The sequence below is a fragment of the Momordica charantia genome, assembly GCF_013281855.1.
Source record: "Momordica charantia cultivar OHB3-1 chromosome 8 unlocalized genomic scaffold, Mcharantia_2.0 BLBB01000008.1, whole genome shotgun sequence".
Taxonomy (NCBI): Eukaryota; Viridiplantae; Streptophyta; class Magnoliopsida; order Cucurbitales; family Cucurbitaceae; genus Momordica; species Momordica charantia.
Genome location: NW_028275166.1, coordinates 35176495 through 35190644, shown reverse-complemented (window position 1 = coordinate 35190644; position 14150 = coordinate 35176495). Strand labels below are relative to the sequence as shown.

The following is a 14150-nucleotide window of genomic DNA, read 5'->3' as shown; positions in this document are numbered from 1 at the left end:
ACTTGAGCCTAACTCAAAGTATATATTATGACCAAAATATCGAAGGTTCAAATTTTAATTCACAACTTGTTGAACTAAAAAAAATATATATTGTGCATTTTAAAGTTTAAATAACAAACAAAAAAAAATTGTGTTATTATATAATATATCGTAGGTCAATGATGAGAGTCAAAAAATCATAAGTTTGAACTTTCACCGTCACATATTATAGTAAAAAAAATGTTGGTTTGAGCTGAATCATAATTGAGTTTTAGCATTCTGGGCGATATTTGAAATGGGTCCACGGCCAGCTAGCGTTTGGTCTCGAACGGATGCATTAGACGCGATATTGGGTTAATTCAACTAGAGCATGTAAAGATTCGTCAAATCATTGAAATTTTAAATATTGGAACTGGAATTTCTTTTTTCTTTTTTTTTCTTACCAATAAACATCAGGATTAACTATTAAGATCCCCGCCTCTCCGCCAGCAGCTCTATTGATCAATTCGTTTACCGAGTTGAGTCTTTCGGCTTCATAACACTACAAGAAATTTGAGATATGGTAACAGTAGACTACAGAGTAATAAAATAAATGGCAGCCTGTAAAAAGCACGACACTTTACAAATTTGCGTGCTAATCATATTAATTTCCAGCAAAATGAATGAAAAGATGAGAAAAAAAAATCTATGCAATAAAAGAATTAGCTAATCTAGTAGAAGCGTCAAAGCGTGTTAGTCCATTTCGTCAGACCCGACGCAGACTATACATCCTCCACTAGTGCTCCCAAGCCATTTTCTCTCCGGAATCCCCTCGTCATTCATTCACATTCTTATCGCCGTCGATGCCCATCGCTGACGAAAGGTACGTCTTTAAAGGTTTTTTATTTGAAGAATACGGGTCTGATGGTGTATTTGCGATTTGGTGAAAAAAAAAAGGAGGAATAATTTAAGGGCTGTGTAGTGGTTGTAATGAATGGAGAACAAGATTTGGCGGAGTGGCAGTTCAGTTCAGGTGAGAAGAAGAAAACCGAAGAGGGGGTGTGTTGGTTTTTTGGCTCTAACTCTTAGACGACTTTCTTTTGCTTAATTTTCCATTAGTTGATTTTTATTTTTGTTAGTGTGTGCTCAAATTTTCTTACTACACATATACAATTCTACGACGTTGTGACGCCCTGTATCCTGGGTTTGTCGTTACCAGCATTAATTCCCCATGACTTGTACTTCTTTTCAATTTATGGAACAGGCACATTTATACCCATTGGTGAAGCTGAAGATAGCAAAGGGATTGGTTTTTCTCCCCTCCCCAGACCTTCTAAAATGTGGTTTGCCAGTTTTGAACTGTTGAAGTTGCAGACCAGAGGTTGTAAAGTTTCTCATGCTTTTTGATTGCGATATCTTAACTAAAACCATCATTAGGCGGGAGAGATCATGGTTCCACAGCGCCACCACAACAGCAACGATGGGGTTTCTCAAAGGGTCAACAGCCCGCGGTTCTCGGGTCCTATCACTCGTCGTGCCCACTCCTTCAAGCGTAACAACAACTCCACTGACGCTCATAATAGCAATAATTCGAACATCATCAACAATAATGTGCTCAGTAGTCACCATGAGATCGATCTTCCCGCGAACTCACCCAGATCAGAAGTTTTCAGAAGCTCGGTTCTGGTCGATGGGGTTGAATCTGCTTTGGAACGGAAGACGGCTCCACATGTTAGCCAGAGAATCCACGGGGGTGTTGCTGCTAAAAGTTTGTTAAAAAATGGATTTGTTTCTCTCGACTTTAGGTTAAGGGAAAAAAAGAAATTGGGGCATTGGATGTTCATGATGTTCTGTGGCCTCTGCTTGTTTCTGGGTATTTTGAAGATCTGCATGAATGGTTGGTTTGGATCTGTCATTGAGACCAACGAATCACACCAGGTTAGGTTGATGGAAATTTTTAGTATTAACTTGTATTCTTTTATGAGCAGATCTTTATTTTCAGCTGGTCTTGAGGGTAAGTATCTATACGAATAATCAGATAACATTTGACACATCAATTTTTTTAGAAATGCATTACATTTGGATGATGAAGCTTAGCATCTTTAAATTGATGGTTCTTTAGTTTACAACTTTCTGTACCCTTAATATGTTTCTGTTTACCGTACTTGATTCATTATTCTTACCCAAATATATCACCCTGTATAGGATATACCTGACTCCATCACAAGTCGAAGTCAAGTGGATCAGAGTTCTCATAATATTAGACACAGAGAAGGGGAAAGTGATATTGAGCGAGCTCTGATGATGGAATCAGGTGTAGGTGGTCGTCAAAATTCCATGGATGAGGCAAGTGAGAAACCTGAGTTTGAAAAGTTTTATGATTGGGTGACTAACTTCATCTGGGTCATATTCGTCTTTTTTTCTTTTTATTTTCCCCTAAAGAATCAGACCAGATGGATGAGAATCGAAACATTTCTTACTCTATTTATCAAACTGATTGCAGTATTCAGAAATCTGGTTGAAACCCGATAGCGAGAATTTTGCTCCTTGCATAGACGAGGGAAGGCGCCACAAAAGTATGTTATGCTTGTCTACAGATAGTTGCAGTCGATCTTCCTCGATATGTGTTGATAGTGTATTTAGTTTTAGGTTTTAAGTTCACTCACTTCCTTTTTCCATTTCTGCAGAGCTAGATGCAAAGACAAATGGATACATTCTTGTAAATGCCAATGGTGGCTTGAATCAGATGAGATTTGGGGTCTAGCTATTCTGCTTTCTAATGCCACAGGCTATTTTAAAAAACCAACAATTTTCTGACATGTCGGCTCTTCTATGGTGTAGATCTGTGACATGGTTGTCATTGCAAAGGTTATGAAGGCAACACTTGTCCTTCCCTCGCTTGATCATAAATCCTACTGGGCAGACGAAAGGTTCCATTGCAATGAGTACTTCTGCAATTGTGTTACTGTTGTAATATCTTAAAATAACTTGTATAATTTTTTATGTGAACAATGCCAGGCTTGTCACCATTACATTATAACTGATTTTATATCTGTGTTTGCAGCAACTTTAAAGATCTGTTCAATTGGCAACACTTTCTTGAGACACTGAAGGACGATATTCATATAGTTGAGACACTACCACCTGCCTATGCTGAATTAGTGCCTTTCAACAAAACACCAATTTCTTGGTCCAAGGTCATCATTGTTAACCTTATATTTCAATTGTTATCCTCGTAGTCGTGGCAACACGAAATGAGCCATGTTTGAAGGAGCTAAGTACTATTCTGTTTGCGTGCATTCATGAATAATATTGAACCTTTATGGGGTCATTGGGGGTGCGGGTTCATTATCTTAAGCCTGAGATTTAGGTGGAGGGTTTAGGAAGTCTGAGTTTAGGAAAACTGTATTTGGAGTGTAGGTTTAGAAAAATTGTGTTAAGAGGCTTAAATAGTCGGCTACTGTTTAAGCCCATTGGTTTCTCCTATTAAACCTGGGTTTGACAACTCCACTCCAAACGTTCCCAAGCACCCCTATATGTGTTATTATATCAAATGTTTTAGAATGAGATGATTGCCCTCTTCTTCATTATGTGCTTCACTCGGTGTAATGCAGCTTATTCCAATTTGAACCACTTCAGATTCTTGAATGTCCATGTAACAATATTCTTTTATCTCATGCAGATTGGTTACTATAAAACAGAGGTCCTCCCACTGCTGAAGCAGCACAAGGTGATGTATTTTACTCATACAGATTCCCGGCTGGCTAACAATGGTCTCCCGAGTTCTATACAGAAGTTGAGATGTCGTGTCAATTTCCAAGCATTAAAATATTCAGCTCCAATTGAAGAACTAGGGAGTACCTTGGTCTCTAGAATGCGACAGAATGGAGGCCTTTATATTGCTCTTCATTTGAGGCAAGTGTTGTGTTGATAACCACCTTCCAAAGCTTGGGGTTGAAAATTTTCCTTGTACATTTACCTTTATCCTTTTCTTTTTTTACTGCGAAACAAGATTATAAAATGATCCCATGTCCTTGTCATAGGTATGAGAAGGATATGCTTGCATTTACAGGCTGCAGTCATTATTTGATGACAGAAGAAGATGGCGAGCTGCGTAGAATGCGTTATGAAGTTGCCCATTGGAAAGAGAAGGATATCAACGGGACGGAGAGAAGGTTGCTTGGTGGCTGCCCCCTGACCCCGAGGGAGACTTCCCTTTTGCTCAGAGGGTTGGGTTTTCCACCCAGCACCAGGATATACTTGGTAGCTGGTGAGGCTTATGGAAATGGAAGTATGCAATATCTTAAGGATGATTTCCCTAATATATACTCTCATTCTACACTCTCCACAGAAGAAGAGCTGAATCCTTTCAAGAATCACCAGAACATGTTGGCAGGTATAGACTATGTCGTTGCCCTTCAAAGCGATGTTTTTATTTATACGTATGATGGAAATATGGCAAAGGCAATTCAAGGTCACAGGCGTTTTGAGGGCTTCAAGAAGACCATAAGTCCAGACAAGTAACCATCAAAATTCTTCTCTTGATTTCAATTCTTACAACTTTTTAACTGCAACATCTTGGTTGTTTAATACCCCATTCAGTTCGTTGGCGATGCATGATAGTTGTTGTAATGCTATATTGGTGCAGGGCAAGTTTTGTCAAACTTGTTGATGATCTGGATGAAAGAAAGATATCATGGAAAAAATTTAGTTCAAAAGTGAAAAAGCTTCATAAAAATCGGGCAGGGGCTCCATATCTTCGGGAGCCTGGAGAATTCCCAAAGTTGGAGGAGAGTTTTTATGCAAATCCCCTTCCAGGATGCATTTGTGATAGAACCACAGAAGAATAGGGGCCAAATTGATTTACTTGTACTCTCTCAGACTTTTCTCAATTGCTATGGAAGAGGTTAAAGGGTTTCTGCCATTTACTTGGGCACGTCTCCACCAACAGACTGTCGTAATCTTTCAAATTTAAGAGAGCTCGCTGGTTGGAGAATACTCCATATAGGCGTAGAGGCCCTCCCTCAGGTCAGGTTGAATCCAGTTTGTTGTGGTAATGATTCTTTAGTATACCATAGAAACGCAACCAATTGTACCATGTAATCAACCTACTCCCCAAGGGGGGTAATACAGATACTGAATGAACTGCGTTAAAAATCATAAATACAAAATTGTGATACCATATCTCAATAAACTTCACCGTTTTTCATTCACTCTGATATTGTCTACTGATTGTGACTTCTGAGCACTGCGCAGTATATTTTTGGTACATTTGATCCAGTGTTGTTAATTGCTAAGATGGATCGTTTTTGTTTTTGTGTGCAAGTCTTTGACATTGGAGGTAGACTCTTAGTTGCTTTTGATCTGGAAGAATGAGAAATCTCACTTTCACAGAATTAGATGGTCAGACATGAGCTCACATGTCATGGAGCCGTGTAGCCAAAAAGCTGCATCTAGAAGCAAAAAATTTTTATTTTTGAAAATATTGACACATAAGAAACAGAAGCATAGAAGGCAAGCCATTACACCTGCAAGACTTAACAAGGTCCCCATGTGGGGGCAACTGCAAGCTCCAGGATTTTGATTAATTAAACTAAATTCCTGCCACATGCTGCAATTTGTTCGCTTCACTAACACGTCTGCCGTATAAAACTGTGTTTCTTCGTTTTCCATGCTTGCTGGTTTCTGCAGAGTTGAACAGGAATTGGCTGGAGCATCAAAATTTGATGCAGGAACTTTCAGGTATGGAAATCAGATGGGATGTGTTTGACAATGAAGTGTGGGTTTTGACTTGTAATCTGGTGCCTGGGGAAACACAGAATCCATGTCGAACAAACATTTATTGCTTGCATTTGCAAGTTGCAATTGGCGATTGCTAGGGATACACTGTTCTGAAATCTGAAAAGAGACGTCAATAGTCAAAGTGACGAGTCTGCTCTTGGGGAGGGACATGTGCGCATGCTTTCAATAATCATTGTTTCATGCCCTTCATAATTGTTTTCCCTTTTTCCACCCTACAAACCCCACTCTCTACCTTCTTGACTATAACTAAATTTTCCTTCTCTCTCCCCCAAAACGGTGGAGCTTCGATTCACAAAACCAGTGGCCAGTGGGAAGATCCAACATATTTAATATTTATATATTGTATATATGTATGTATGTGGAGAATATTTATTAAATTTGTATATGTGCCAAGAATCCTTTATACAATGATTCCGGTCATTAAATCTGCCAAACCATGGCCCACACGAGCGACGAAAGTGGAGCGCTTTTATCACCTTCATTATCATCCCTTGTTATCTCCTAAAATTTAATATAAATAATCTGGTTGATTAATTTACCAGCTTGGTATTTATTTTAATGAGAAAAAGGGAGGACTTTTGCTATGTTGTTATCTCTTTTCTTCTTTTGAAAACTCTGTTATTATCCCTTTGACCAGACACCAATCTAATAATTTAATTCTCTTAGGAGATAAGAAAATTAAATTTAACCTTACGTAATTAATCAGCCTCCAACAACCCTTCGGAATCTTCCATATGGGACCTTTCGGACTGTTGAAAAAGATTAAAATTTTATTACTTAAAATAATTTCCCTTGTTTTCTCCAGGATGCTTCGTTTGCAAATCAAAATTAAAGAGCCGAAAGATGGAAGGTACAGATTGGACGCCGCTGCCAACGGATGCAACTAGCGAGAAGAAACTGACCCTCCATTAGATCTCTGAGGAAAAAGTTCAAAAGCGTTTTTTTTGTTTTTTGTTTTTTGTTTTTTGTTTTTTGGTTCGTCTTAATTCTTACATGGGAAAGGGAAAAACTTTGATTTCTTTTCTTTATTTACTAATTCAATAAATTTTATCGAGCTAATTAATATAATGTTGTTATACCCATTTTCCGTTCCGTCGCCCTCCGCCATCTTCTTTCTCTATCTGTCTCGACCTTTTCCTCCTTCGCGGACCGCTTAGCGGAGCGTAGCTTCGTTATGGCCGTCTGAACTATTTCCCTCTTGGATTATTTGTTGGGGGTTCGATAAAGGTTTGTATATTTACTTTGGTCTCTGTTTGTCTTCTGGCTTCTGAAGTTTATTGTTATGTGCGTTTGAGTTCTGCTTTTCATGCTAATTCTTCCTGCGATACACACAACAGTCGAATATTCCTATGTTTTAGTTTTTGGAATTCCAAATAAAAATTTGGGCTTATTCAATTTGTTTATTTGGGGGATAATTTCTCAAGATTGAATCAGACGCTTCTGTTTGTGGCGCCTTTTCGGTCCACTCGGCTAGGAATTCCTGTTCGGTGCAAAAGAAGTTTTTTTTTTTTTTTTTTTTTTTTTGCAGCTTTTGGGTACATCAGCAAAAAAAAAAAGCTTATTTCCTTGAGTGCGTTGAGTCTTATTCCCAAGTAAAATCACCTGATCGGTGTATAGAATCGTTTAATTGTTTTTATTCTAAAAAGTTGCATATTTGGGTAGGAGGAAAGGAGAGGAGAGAAGATTTTAGGGATGGATAAGAATGAAGAGACGGGGGGCGCTTCACTCTTCCTGCATACGACAGAAGATGTTGCAACGGCAAGAACTGCGGCAACCGATCCGCGCTCCCCTCGTCCTTCTGTTATATATTCTTCCAAAGACGACGAGGGCGGCAGTCCACTTCAAAGACTGCAGCGTCAAGTTAATAAAGTGATTAAAGGCCTCTCAAGTCCTCCTCAGGCCAAAAATGCAGGAACCTACAATCCTGAAGTTCTCACTACTCAAAAGCGTCAGTGGGCCAACTTCCAGTTGCAATACTTGGTGAGCTTTCCCATTCAACCTGTCTCTGATTTCTTCACATGTTACGTTTTTTAGTTCTGTAGTCTATTATATAGTTATATTATTTAGATATTGCTTTCTCCTTCAATCTTATCAATCTTAAGTTCTCAACTTATTCCTCAACACTCTATAATGTACTTTGGGGCTATTTGATTCCTGATACTAGCTTATGGCAGCAGTTTAGATTCTTTTTCATCGTTTATATATTGGAAGTTTTCTTTTGTAGTATTTTTCCAACATATTTATGTGCAAAATTTTAGGATCATCGATCTCTAAAGGAGCCAACTAGGATTTTTGAGAGCATGGTTGTTGTTGGCCTTCATCCTAATTGTGACATCCAAGCGCTCCAGAGGCAATACGTTGCAAGGAAGTCCGAAGGTTCTGGGAGACTGCGAACTGCACTTAATAGTCAGAGTCAATCACGGGTGGAACCTCATCTTGAACCACAAGTGGGTTTTATTATCAATCTAACTTGGTCTTAGAAATCAATAGGATTTTCCTCCCTGCATACTTGAATTATAAATTTTCTTCCCTATCAGGTCCTATTTGTTTATCCTTCAGATAAACAGTTACCACTCAAATACAAAGACCTTCTTTCATTCTGCTTTCCAGGAGGTGTGGAGGTTGGTTGCTCATTGTGTGTTCTCTCACGCACTAAGCATAAATTTTTAAAAGAAAATAGATATGGTTATTGTTTCATCTTTTTCGGCTACTTACCATCTCGTGCATTAAATGTTTGTTTTAATGTGACTAAAGGTTCATGCTGTTGAAAGAACTCCTTCCATGAGTGAGTTGAACGAGATTCTTCTTGGGCAGGTATTTTTAAATTTGTGGAAAATAACTTGGAACTTAAAGCATAAAACTAAATGAGTTGTTAAACAGTAAATGTGATTGAAACATAAGATCTGACATTGCTGACATTAAAAATTTCCTTTAGTAATGTTGCATAATATTTATCAAGCAGCTGAGCATATTCTCTGGACTTAAGATTGGTTATAAATTGTACTTAACCACTGCTATTTCTTGCATTCATTAACTTGGTTTGTCCTTCCACGCAACACTTTTTTCCTGTGTTTAATTATTTTGTAATATACTATATAAATTTTTTAGGCTACTTTCAGAACACCCACCTCATTTCTATCATTAGTAATATAAGATCTATTGCCTTAAGAGAAGTTTTTAATTTTCTGCTCAAGTGATCTGTCTGTAGCTTCATGTATTTGTTGTAACTTGTCTCAATCGATATGTTGCATTTGCAGGAACACCTAAAGCAAAGTGACCTCTCATTTGTATTCCGCTTACAGGTACTAGGAAATTTTCACTTGTTTGGACTCTCCCCAGTGGGGGTCACAATTATTTATGTCCTACTTTACATGTCTTCATCATGATTATTCCTCCATTGAACTGGGAAAATTTACCTTATAAAAAAAGAGTAAAATAGGATCCTTATAGTACGGGCTACCAAACAACAGTGTAACACTGATGCACTTTGGGAAGAACTACAATTTACACTCATTTGTAAACTATGCTTTTCAGGTTGCTGATGATTCGACATTGTATGGATGCTGTGTTTTAGTTGAAGAATTGGTGCAGAAACCATCTGGATTGCTTTCTATTTCTGAAAAATCACCTTCCTACTCGTCCTTGAGCCGTCACATACTAACTACACGTAGATGCTATTGCATTCTATCTCGGTTGCCATTTTTTGGATTGCATTTTGGTGTGTTGAATAGGTATGTACATATTTTAACCATTTTGACGGTCTTCTTATGTTTACCCCATTCCCCCATATAAAGACGTAAAATAATTCTCTTCTCCAAGAAAAAAAAAAGAAAAGACTTAAAAAGTGATTACTTTGAGATCTTGGGTAGTTGGAAGTTTCTGGTTGTAGCGATTACCGGAAGCTACATTCTTTTTAATGCTTTACATGGAGCATATTTATCATAGAGATTGGTGTTTCCTAAATGCTAGGAATTTTTTGGCACTTGTTGTTTGTGTGTGAATATTTAATTTTCAACTCTATCATTTAATGCTAAGTAGTTTGATCTTGTTAAAAAAAAAACTCTTACAATTACATTGAAATTTGGATGTAAGGTTAAGAATCCCTAGTTTTGTTGACATACAAGGCTGCAAATATCATGTATGTGATGGACAACTTGATTCACAAAAGCTCGTCTTCTTTCTGCATAGGTCTTAGCATTCGTATACGTTTTCTAGGATGAACTAAGATTATTGTTGTAAATAGAATGAAATGTAGCATCTGTAATGAAAATGTTTTAATCTAGATCTTTGGAGATGGTTTTAATATGTTACTCTAGATCTTCTTATGCACATACTTGTATATTTGTTTGATGTCAATTGTCTAACACTTTATTTTGATGTTTATTTTTATTAATTTCCTGTAGCATCTTCATCGAAGAAAGGCTGGAAAGATTAACAAAGGGTATTGCTGTTTTGAATTTGGAATCCACAGAGAATTTGGGCAATGAAGAAGATTTGGTAGAAGACGTAGTTTGCATGACTGTGGATCAGAAAGCAACCGAAGATATGCCCAAGGAAAAAGAGGAATATTCTCAAAGAATGCTGGGTGATGAAAATCATTTAGAGAATCAAATGCACGATGGAAATTTTCAATTTTTGAAAAAGGGCGTAAGTGATGATATAGTTGTCCCACTTGATCCAGAATCAGAGGTAGTTATAGCCCAAACAGAATCTGTTACTGTACATAAGGAAAATCACGATATTGATGTTGATGATTTTTCAAGAAATAAGCAAGCAATTGATAGGCGTTTGCCAAATGCAGTTCTACCCCTCCTCCGTTATTATCAATATGAAAGCTCTGAATCGTCCTCGAGGTATATTATTAACAATTGATTATTTACTTGTGGAATAATGACAAGAAGACTGATTGATTATTGCACTTATATTAATGCTTTTAATTTTAGAAGTACTACATCATATAACTTGATCAAAGTTGATTGCATGTATCAGTGACCTTGAGTCATTTTAAAGCTGATTTTTAACATCCAATTACTTTTATGTAGTTTTCAGGGGTCTCCGAGTGAAGACAGAAATTTCCGGAGTGATGCTGATGATACAGAGACAGAGGAGGCATCTTTCTCTGGCCAAGATGATTCCACTGACCTACTTGACATTCTTGAATGGGCCAAGGTTCTTTGAATTTAACAATCGTGCTCTTGTAGGTTTATCTCTTGCCATTGTCTTTAACAATTCAATTTATTTATTACAGGAAAATAAGAATGGATCATTACAAATCATATGCGAGTATTACCAGTTGCAATATCCTGCTAGGGGCTGTTCTGTTAAGTTTCATCCTCTGGAGCACCTACATCCTATGGAGTATTATAGATCAGGCGAAACAGTTTTACATTTCGCTGGCTCGACTATTGATCCAAGATCATGCAGTACAAGTCTTGAATTGGCTGAGGTAATTTTAATATTAATTTTTCTGGATTACTAATGCCCTCACTGTGGTATGATTAGTTTTGTGGACCTTGTCAGAGTCTATCCCAAGGCATATCTGTTTGATTCCTTGATTTAGCCTTATCTATTGTGAATTTTTCAGGCACAAGGTGCTCTCATGGTAGAGGAGGAAGCAAATGCCTTATCAATATGGACTGTTGCAAGCATTTGTGGTTCTTTACGCCTTGAGCATGTAAGCTTGTTCCCTAACTTGGAATCAAACCTTTAAAAGTCAATTGTATTTTTTTTCCCTCATGGTTTGTTGGGGTGAGGGATGCAGATTGTTGCAAATATTGCTAGCAACTTAGGCCATGTAAATTTTTTCTGTCCACAGATTCTATTGATTTTAGCTGGAGCACTGCTGGAGAAGCAGATTGTGATCGTTTGTTCCAATTTGGTACATGATTTTTCTTGCATCCACCTATGTTCTGATCCAATGATGGAAATGGATCTTATTGTGGTGTTTAATTTAGCTGTTTTTCTATTCATACATTTCATTTGATGCTAAAAAATTTAAGGCTATTTGCAGTGTAATACACTTGATGAGTTATTTAAGTTCGATGGGATGGAATAATAATTCATATTCAACATGTAGGGTATCCTATCTGCTTCAGTTTTATCGATTATCCCTATGATTCGTCCCTACCAGTGGCAAAGCTTGCTGATGCCGGTATGAGTTCTAATCTCGGATAATTATTGTCATGTCATACTTATCTTGTTTTGGAGGATATTTGTGTTTATTGGCTTCTAAACTTCTCGATTGATATCAATCATAAATATACACTCTTAGGTTTTACCGAATGACATGCTGGATTTTTTGGATGCACCCGTTCCTTATGTAGTAAGTATTTGATTTCTAGCTGTTTACTACAAGCTATTTCTGGTGATTTTTTTTTTTTCTAATTTATCACTAATGGGAACTTCTAAATAGGTTGGTGTGAAGAATAAAACTAGTGAAGTACAGTCAAAGTTAACAAATGCCATTCTGGTTGATGTTAACAAGAACCAGGTCTCTACATTTTCTATTTTTTTAAACATCAATTCTACTTCATATGATTTTGTGTCAATTATCCACTTGCTGTAAATAGGTATCTGATTTAGGCCACCATTTAACATGATAGGTCAAGGCCCCAACAGTACCTCAACTGCCTAAACAAAGGGAGTTATTCTCATCATTAAGACCATATCATGCAGAGCTAGTCGGAGAAAGTTATTTGGGGAGAAAGAGGCCAGTTCATGAATGCACTGATGTGCAGGTTTGTTTTTTTTTTCCTGGTATACTCAGTATTCCCAGTGATATGTTTTGTAAATTTGTTTGATGTGTTAACGCATAGGTTGAAGCCTCCAAGGGTTTCCTAAAAGTGCTAAGATTGTACTTGGACTCTCTCTGTTCTAACCTCCGTTCACATACAATTACAAACGTGCAATCCAATGATGATAAGGTGGGTTTGGAATATCTTTTGAAGTTGTTAGGCAATTTGTGATCTTCCTCCTTGATTGTGAGCTTTACAGATTAATTCCTTGGGCTATTGCAACCGAGTCTTTTTAGGGACTAATTTCTTTCTTGATAACTTGTAGGTTTGACTTGGTGATAAAACATTCCTCTTCTCATCATTATTACTGCTATAAATAATTATTAGAGAGAAGACTCGGCTACCAGTTTAAATAAATTAAATTAAATTAATGGGTGTAGAAGGTGGTCTGTAGCTTTGATGATAATAGTGCCCAGCAATATATAATATTTTTACAGCAGACGAGATTGCATCAAGTCTAATATATAGACAATATCACATATTTTAACTGTATTCTAATTCGGTTGATAAGAGTTGGTGCTGAAAAGTATAAAGTTGTGGCCAACCTGAGCGAAACTCAACTGGTTAAGTCATATATCTTCGACCAAAATGTCGGAAGTTCGAATGTCCACCCCAGTTGTTTAATTAGAAAGCTGTGTTTTTTTTCCATCATGTATTCACTTGATTGCTTTTGTAAGAATGTTTGATGCATCTGTTTTGGGTTTTGAAAGTTATTAGCACTACAGTAATGCTGTAAACTGGAATGTTCGGCATAATAAAATAATTTCAATAGGATGGGTGCGATATTAGTATTATCACTTCACTCGTTCATAATCATGTAGGTTATAGTTGCTTCATTTTAAATCAATCGGGATGGCTGATAGCCACTTGTTTTGTTCTATTAGGTATCATTACTCTTGAAGGAGAGCTTCATTGAGTCATTCCCAAGTCGTGATCGGCCATTTTTGAAGGTAAGCTCCATGCCTATACATTTATTCTCAAGGGTCTTGGTTCGTGGGTCTAATGGCTTGATCTAAGAAACCTACAACACTACATTCATCTCTTTAAACAGGCCAGATTAAGATTTTAGTTCTAAATACTGGTTGAGAGGATTACGCTGCTGTTTTTTTTTTTTTTTTTTTTTTTGTAGTTTTGATGTTATATTTTTCAAGTGAGGGGTATGATCCCGAATTGAATGCTTACTATTTTTGGAAACACGCTAACAAGTGATTTGTTTTCCTTTGTATTTTGCTGAGCAGCTTTTTGTGGACACACAGTTGTTCTCTGTACATACAGATCTCGTTCTGTCTTTCTTCCAGAAGGAATGATCCGGCCGCAACATGAACGCAAGTTCAATGATGTATAATAATTTATATACTACTTGAAATGGTGTTTTTCTTTTTTCAATCTACAAGTTCCAATTTTCTAGGCATGAAATGTCTCCTCGTACTCTTTGGTTTCTTTGTTTCCCAGACATTTCATCGACATTGGGACTTTACAGTTCAAATCATTTCAAGAAATGTAGATGAAGTGGACTGTATTTCATAGACAATAAATTGATAGGAAAAGAGCAAATCTTGGTGATATTTATTATACATATAGCTACCATTGTTTTGG

At 37.1% G+C, this 14150-nt stretch overlaps 2 protein-coding genes across 6 annotated transcripts; both read left to right on the top strand.

The window, feature by feature from the left end:
- Window positions 1-682: 682 nt before the first annotated feature.
- On the top strand, window positions 683-5171 carry LOC111021879 (O-fucosyltransferase family protein). 5 transcript variants are annotated; one of them, XM_022298984.2, is made up of 10 exons: window positions 683-841; window positions 1223-1896; window positions 2164-2343; window positions 2462-2534; window positions 2646-2716; window positions 2800-2903; window positions 3023-3155; window positions 3641-3873; window positions 4002-4478; window positions 4607-5171. In XM_022298984.2, the coding sequence occupies exons 2-10, from the start codon at window positions 1408-1410 to the stop codon at window positions 4806-4808; spliced, it is 1962 nt and encodes a 653-aa protein (XP_022154676.1). In that variant the 5' UTR covers window positions 683-841; window positions 1223-1407; the 3' UTR covers window positions 4809-5171. The 5 variants fall into 5 exon arrangements, with proteins under 5 accessions (XP_022154676.1, XP_022154681.1, XP_022154680.1 ...); XM_022298989.2 differs by having other exon boundaries at window positions 684-841; window positions 2164-2304; window positions 2800-2888; XM_022298988.2 differs by having other exon boundaries at window positions 684-841; window positions 2164-2304.
- A 1369-nt stretch (window positions 5172-6540) lies between these two features.
- On the top strand, window positions 6541-14128 carry LOC111021878 (DENN (AEX-3) domain-containing protein). The gene is made up of 19 exons (XM_022298983.2): window positions 6541-6987; window positions 7423-7740; window positions 8019-8207; window positions 8298-8381; window positions 8515-8574; window positions 9018-9062; window positions 9295-9491; window positions 10164-10613; window positions 10803-10929; window positions 11009-11206; window positions 11345-11434; window positions 11576-11638; window positions 11837-11911; window positions 12032-12082; window positions 12173-12250; window positions 12363-12497; window positions 12576-12683; window positions 13439-13504; window positions 13793-14128. The coding sequence occupies exons 2-19, from the start codon at window positions 7453-7455 to the stop codon at window positions 13859-13861; spliced, it is 2373 nt and encodes a 790-aa protein (XP_022154675.1). The 5' UTR covers window positions 6541-6987; window positions 7423-7452; the 3' UTR covers window positions 13862-14128.
- The last annotated feature ends 22 nt before the right edge of the window (window positions 14129-14150 follow it).

Bases quoted from the DNA above. Each gene is read 5' to 3' on its own strand.
- LOC111021879 (XM_022298984.2), top strand. From the start codon at position 1,408: ATGGTTCCACAGCGCCACCACAACAGCAACGATGGGGTTTCTCAAAGG. The intron at 1,897-2,163 runs GTTAGGTTGATG...CACCCTGTATAG, and splicing joins AGACCAACGAATCACACCAG to GATATACCTGACTCCATCAC. The intron at 3,874-4,001 runs GCAAGTGTTGTG...TCCTTGTCATAG, and splicing joins TATATTGCTCTTCATTTGAG to GTATGAGAAGGATATGCTTG.
- LOC111021878 (XM_022298983.2), top strand. From the start codon at position 7,453: ATGGATAAGAATGAAGAGACGGGGGGCGCTTCACTCTTCCTGCATACG. The intron at 11,639-11,836 runs GTACATGATTTT...TTCAACATGTAG, and splicing joins TGATCGTTTGTTCCAATTTG to GGTATCCTATCTGCTTCAGT. The intron at 12,498-12,575 runs GTTTGTTTTTTT...GTTAACGCATAG, and splicing joins ATGAATGCACTGATGTGCAG to GTTGAAGCCTCCAAGGGTTT.